The following is a 6,311-nucleotide window of genomic DNA, read 5'->3' on the forward strand; positions in this document are numbered from 1 at the left end:
AGAGCCCAAGGCCCGGGAAGAACCCCAGCAACCTGGCCTGTCCCAGTCCAGCCTTCAGGGAGCTCACCTTTCCAGCCACTTCCACTGCAGGAAACGGTTGAAGTAGATGCTGTCGAGGTAGTCGGCAAAAGGGGCCACGCTCAGGTACTCATGGGTCAGCCTAGTGAGGGAAGGCAGGCCCAGCTCACCCGCCAGCCCCTGACATTGCAGGCTGTTGGCTCGATGGGCCAGGCCTCCCATTCTGCACACGCTTAGCCCACAGGTATCATCGTCGGCCAGTCCTCCTGCTAACCTCCGAGTGGGGAGACACACAGCCTGTGCTGAAGCTGTGGGTGCTACTGAGGGGAGGCAGCCTGCTCAGGTCACACAGCAGGGGCAAGGCCAGGGCTGGGCAGCTGAGCTCCCTCACCAGCCACTGAGCTGTTCACAGTCTTCCTGACCCCCAGAAGCTCCCTCCTCTGGGCACAATTCCAGGCTTGTGGGCAGGGACAGGCTTACCGGGTGAGTTCCTGGAAAAGGTCTTTGCAGGGCCCCTGCTCCAGCCGCTGGGTGCAGTTCGTCACCAGCTGCCGGGGGACCTCTGGGATGAGGTCAGGACCCTGGGAACAAGCCCCAGACAGGTCAGTGCAGGGGCTCCCTTGGACGGCTACCCACTCCCAGGGGAGAGGGGTCAGGCATCTCGGGCTGGTGCCATGGGAGGCTGCAGGCCGGGGGTGTGCCAGCCAGCCTGGTTGCTGAACTCCTTCGTGCTGCCCACCCGTGAGGCAGGGCACAGAAGAGCCACTGGGAGGCCGCCTGGCCCAAGCCCAGCCCATACCCTGGGCTGCATGCCCGCCGTGCTGCCTGGAGCAGCTCCAGGGCACTCTCTGCCCAGGCTGTGTGTGATGCACGTCTGTGTGAAGAAACCACCCTCAGAGGCCTGACACTGTGGTCACTCCTCTCCCTGACACTGGGCTCTGGCGGATCCTGTCATCTCTCCATCACTGCTCACTCACCGTGTGGCTCAGAAAATTCTGCATTAGCTGCCGCCCACATGCCTTTCGCTTCTCATCCGGGGTCACTTCATACTCAGCCTGCAGGGTGGAAAGCAAAGAAGCTGGAGGTCTGGACAGAGCAAGCAGCAGGTGTGGGGAGGAGGGGCACATGGGGCTGGGACCTCGGCCACCCGCAGGGCTGGACAGGGCTGGGTAGGGCTGGGCAGGGCTGGGCTGCACTCACCACCCCATCCAGGAAGGCGATGCAGCGGCTCAGCTCCGGCCTCGTGGCACAGAACTCTCGGAACAGCAGGCGCCCAATGGGCTGCCGCTCGCACAGGCTGTGATAGTCACGCTCTGTGGGCAGTGATGGAAGTTGCTGGGTCCACAGCCCCAGAGCACATGGGTGGGGCATTCCTGCCCACACCACCAGGCCCTGGGCCCCCACAACAGCTTCCAGCTCTGCAGTGTGGCAGCCACAGTCTTCTTCGGAACCCTCACCACAACCCTAAGTTGGGCACAGCTGTTTTGGGGCTGTGAGGCCCAGAGAGGCTAACTGACTAGCTCAATGTCACACAGCCAGGAGTCTGGCTCCAGAGACCAGGACTCCACCCACCTCCCTGCATCGTCTCCTGATTTACACGACTTGCGTATGTCCCAGTACTGGGGTTGGGTGCGGTCCGTGAGGTTCCGGCCCGGCCCAGCCCCAGCCAGGCCCACACCTGCTGCCTGCCTGGCGAAAGTGCGAGAGGAAGCTGTGGCTTCCGGCACGCTCTCAGCTGGGCCTCCTTCCCAGGAGGTGGGAGCAGCCCGGGTGTGCTCTGCCCACGTGCAGGCCACCGGGGGCCTCAGCAACCGTGGGTGCTGCTCAGACCTGGGGCCTTGGCCAAGATTGGCAGGAACTGGGGTCCCGAGCCCTTCTGTCCCCTCCCAGGAGTAACCCTGTCACACTGCCCAGGCTGAGGGCTTCTCGTCAAGGCTTTGCTAGTCACCCCTCTGGGCTGGGCCTGGGAGGCTAAGTCCCAGCGTGGAGCTCCCAAGGCAGTCAGTCTGTGGGCTGGCCCAGCGGCCACTCCCTCTGTCTTGTGGGCCCTGCTAACCCTAGCTGGCTCTCCTTTTCAAAGTGGTATCAACTGCCCCAATCTGCCCCTGCCCTATTCCTGACACCCGCTTCACCCACCCCCAGCGTGACCCTGTTTGCTGTCTGCTCTCCACCATCCCAAGCCCGGGAACTGAAACTGGGCTGAATGGTGCAGTCCTCATCCTCCTGCTCACTGGATCCCCCAAGCCTGTCCCTCTGCCCCAGGGCAAGGTCTCAGGGGAGGCTCCCCCTGCCCCAGCAGGGGCCCCTGTGTTGGCACCCGCAGGCCCTTCCCAGGCCTCACCGAGGCTGAGTCGCAGCTCTTCGCATTGGCTGATGTGCGGGAACTGCAGCATCTGCCGCCATTTCTTGCTTTTGCCTTTGCGATTTCCACCGCCACCTGTGGGAGCAAGCGGACACTGGGTCTCAGGTCTCACTGCAGTCCAGGGCCTCTAGGGCTCAGCCAAGGCAGAGCCAAGGCAGAGCCAAGGCAGAGCGGCACCTCAGGCCTTCCCTCTGCACGCTCCAGCACGCCCTTGCTGCGTTCCAGGACACACGTGGTTCTCCTGCTTCAGGCTCCTGCGCTGGGAGAGCCAAGAGAGGCAGTGAGGGCGCTGGGGGAGGACGGTGTTCCACGAAGCTCCAACAATGGGTCCAACCTCAGCTGCTTCCCACCAGGTAGGAGTTCCCTCAGTGAAGAAAGGGGAGAAGGACATCGCAGTGGTGGGAACTGCAGAAGGCCCAGGAGGGAGAGATTCTAGGCCAGTGGGGCAGGCCTGAGAGATGCACAGGGCAGCCTGGGGACAAGGAGGCTCCCAGGCCTCTATCACCAGGCCCCACATCAGAGCTATCAAATGCTCAAACAAGGCAGGGGCAAGGGGGCTGGCACCCAGGACTCCCCATCCCCTGCACACTGGGGCTTCCCCGGTCCCCTGCCTGCCTTGCTTGACCTCGCAGACACCCCACCTGCAGCGGCTGAGGTCACGGCAGCAGTGGGATTGCCTGCAGAGCCCAACAGGTGTGGGAAACATGGGCCAGATGTGAGATGACCAGGAGCAGCGAAGGCCCCTGTGACAGAGGCAGCTGCAGGACACCAGCTGATTGCTTGATTGCTGCTAGGAGGGTTTCTGGCTCAGTGAGGCCAGCTCTTCTGATTTTTCAAAAGCAGCTAGAAATTCAGACTCTCACATAAAATATTGGCCCTCATTTTATAAAAAAGAAAAAAAAAAAAAAAAACTCACTGCAGCCAAATAAATAAAACGTGTCAGGGAGCTAGCTAAACGTGTGTGGCCTGTGGGCCACCAGGTTGAGGCGGTGGAAGGGGCCTGAGCCTCCCAGAGCTGGGTCTGAATCTCTGATTCACACCATAGGCGCATCACTTGCTGTCTGTGAACCTCAGCTTCTCCCTGTGTGTTATGTGGTGCATGGGAGGCGCTGTCCACATTAAGTAGGGCTGAGTCAAGAGGTGAGCCCCAACTCCAACAACTCCATGGCAACCTTAGACAACCATTTTCTCATGCTGGGCCTCAGTTTCCCATCTGGTTTTTCAGTCCTGTATCCATCTGGCCTGGGTGAGGGCAGGTGGTGCAAGGGCAGAAGCTGCCTTCTAGGGAGGGGGCAAGGCGAGGTCCCTGGATGACTCCCTGACCTAAGCTGCCTGGAGGAGGAACTACTGCAGAGGCCCATTGAGAAACTTGCTAGAGGCCTCCTGCGAGCATGCCCTGCAGTCATTGCTTCACTGTGAGTGAGCAACAGACCCCCACCCCTCAACCCAGGGCAAGGCCTTCCCAGAAGGGGAACTCCTCCCCCACACCCACAGGTCCCTCACCCAACCCTCCATCCGCCAGCCTTCCACCCTCAGTTACTTCCTCCTCCCCCCTCCCAGCCACATCAAGGCAGCAGCAGAGTCACATGCAAATATCCTGTCCTGGGCTTCCCAGTCAGTGGGGCTCCTCCCCACCCTCCCCATCCCCTTTCAGTGTCCCTGGGCCCACTCCCCATGCCTCTGAGTGCCTGGGAAGAGAAGGGGTACTGAGGGAGGTCTCAAGCCCCAGCGTTGTCCCACTCCATCCTCACAGCAGCTCTGCCAGAGCAGGCCCAATTTCCTATGAAAACTGAGGTTCCGAGGTGAGGAATCGATTCACCCAAGATGACTAAGCCTAGAGGTGACAGGATTGGTACCCAGCTCCCTATGGCCACAACCCAAGCTCCCTTCCCACCCCAAATATGGCTGGCATCTATTAGGTGCCAACTGTATATACACACCAAGGGTTCCCAAACCCCACTTGGGGTCTCAGATCACTCAGGAAGCCGTCAAGGGTCCCAGCCCCAAGCTCATGGAAAGCCGGTTCATGAGTTGGTTCTGATGCAGCCCGCCCAGGCGCCTGGGTTCAGGACTCAGTGACAGTCAGGGTTTCCTTTAGTCTTTATATCCCACCCCCAACCGTTCCACAAAAAGGGGTACTGAAGTTGAGAGAGAAGAGACATGTTTAAAGCCATGAAGGTCGGCCAGGCGCGGTGGCTCATGCCTATAACCCCAGCAATTTGGGAGGCCAGAGGCAGGTGGATCACTTGAGGTCAGGAGTTCAAGACCAGCCTGGCCAACATGGTGAAACCCGTCTCTACTACAAATACAAAAATTAGCTGGGTGTGGTGGTGTGCACCTGTAGTCCCAGCTACTTGGGAGGCTGAGGGAGGAGGGTCACTTGAACCCAGGAGGCGAAGATTGCAGTTAGCCCTGCACTCCAGCCTGGGTGACAGAGTGAGACTCCATCTCAAATAAAAGTCATGCAGGTGGGAGGGGCAGAGCCAGGTTGTGGTAAGAGTTCTCAAGTGGAGGTACCAGTCCCCAGTCTGGCCACACCACCCTGTGCCTTGCCCATGGCCTGACAAAGCTTGTCCAAACGTACCCACACTCTCCGGCCAGGCAGTGCCATCAGCAGGCCTGAGGCCTTAACTGGTTACAGCTCTAGGGAAGAAGTCCTGTTTCAGCCCTCCCCACCCCTCCTCCCTGGCTCGTTGGATGACAAGGCAGAACAGAATCGGCAGATGCCCCCAGAGGCTGGGAGGAAGGCCTAGCCCATGGGCTCGATAAGGGACAGGGGATAAGACAGGCTCCCCAGGCACTGAGGACCCAGCCTGCCATGCCATTTCTGAGCTGCACCTCGCCAGGGCACTGGGTGGGCATGGGGTGCCAGGTGTGGCACCCAGCTGCAGGTTCCTCTGGGCTTCCTATAGACTGTGCCGGTCATCCTGTGTCTTAGGCCTGAGTCAATCACAATATTGCTGTGTGACTGATGCTAATCCCTGGTTTGAGCCTCAGCTTCTCACGTGTAAAATGGGGCAGAAAGGTGAAGCAGATGACTTTTTAAGCCTGGAAGCCCAGTAAAGGAAAAACTGTCATGATCTCCCTCCTTGCCCTGCAGTTCCAAAAAGAAGAGTCTTGTTCACTGCTGCTTCCCCAGCACCCTGGACAAGGTAGGGCAGAGTGGGTGGTCAGTGATCATGTTACTGAGGTGGGGTGTGGCAGGTGGGGGCAGACTGACCACAGGGCAGTGAGGACCCGGTCTGGTCCTTGTGTTTCTCCCAGGACCTGCACAGAGCAAGTGTCTGATAACATCTGGGGTGGGAGCCACGAGGAGCTACACGCACACTCGGTCCACCAGACTGGTTTCCCCAGTCAGGCCTTTGAACTTACAATACTGACAACGCAGCCTGCTCTGCTCCCACTTCTTTCTGTGTCCGCTAGGCCCACTAGACCATGGGCTCCCTGAGGGCAAATATCCATTCACCTCTGCCCTCAGTGTCCTGAGGCACAGAGCAAGTAGCAGTCCTATAGGTAGCATTTGTGACCAGGAGTTTCCCCAAGTCAGGTGGGCTGTGCCACGCAGAGGGTCAGCTCATTCATTCTCCAGCCTTTACCTAACACCAACTTTCTGCGGGATTAGGCTAGGTGCTGGGGTCTGGGCCCATCTCACGTGGGGCATCTTTACACCTCTCACCTGGAGAGGACTCAGAGAGGCTCTCCTGGGGCTCCGGTCCCACCCTTCCCTCTTCGTCTCTCCTTCTTTCACTCCTTCACCCCCACCCGCCGTGAGGGCGGCGGCCTGACCCCCGCCCCTTCCTGGGCCCCGAATCCCGGGGGCAGGTGCTGAGAAGGAAGACGACGGGCCGGAAAGGCTCGTGTCTGGGCGGGGTGTAGGGCGCAGGGCCCGCGGGCCTAGGGGATTCGACGGCTGGGTAGCCCCGCGGAGCTC

General features: G+C 60.0%; 1 protein-coding gene across 1 annotated transcript in view; it reads right to left on the reverse strand.

The window, feature by feature from the left end:
• GRK6 (G protein-coupled receptor kinase 6) overlaps window positions 1–6,311 on the reverse strand; it is a 58,558-nt gene that overhangs the window by 12,817 nt on the left and 39,430 nt on the right. The window contains exons 2-6 of the mRNA XM_011989958.1: window positions 2,360–2,455; window positions 1,219–1,331; window positions 996–1,073; window positions 499–599; window positions 68–160 (exon numbers count right to left, since the gene is read on the reverse strand). Of these exons, the coding sequence (XP_011845348.1) occupies window positions 68–160; window positions 499–599; window positions 996–1,073; window positions 1,219–1,331; window positions 2,360–2,411 (437 nt within the window). The 5' untranslated portion in view covers window positions 2,412–2,455. The remainder of the gene's footprint in view (window positions 1–67; window positions 161–498; window positions 600–995; window positions 1,074–1,218; window positions 1,332–2,359; window positions 2,456–6,311) is intronic.

This window comes from Mandrillus leucophaeus, unplaced genomic scaffold (genome assembly GCF_000951045.1).
Source record: "Mandrillus leucophaeus isolate KB7577 unplaced genomic scaffold, Mleu.le_1.0 Scaffold366, whole genome shotgun sequence".
NCBI classification, from domain to species: Eukaryota; Metazoa; Chordata; class Mammalia; order Primates; family Cercopithecidae; genus Mandrillus; species Mandrillus leucophaeus.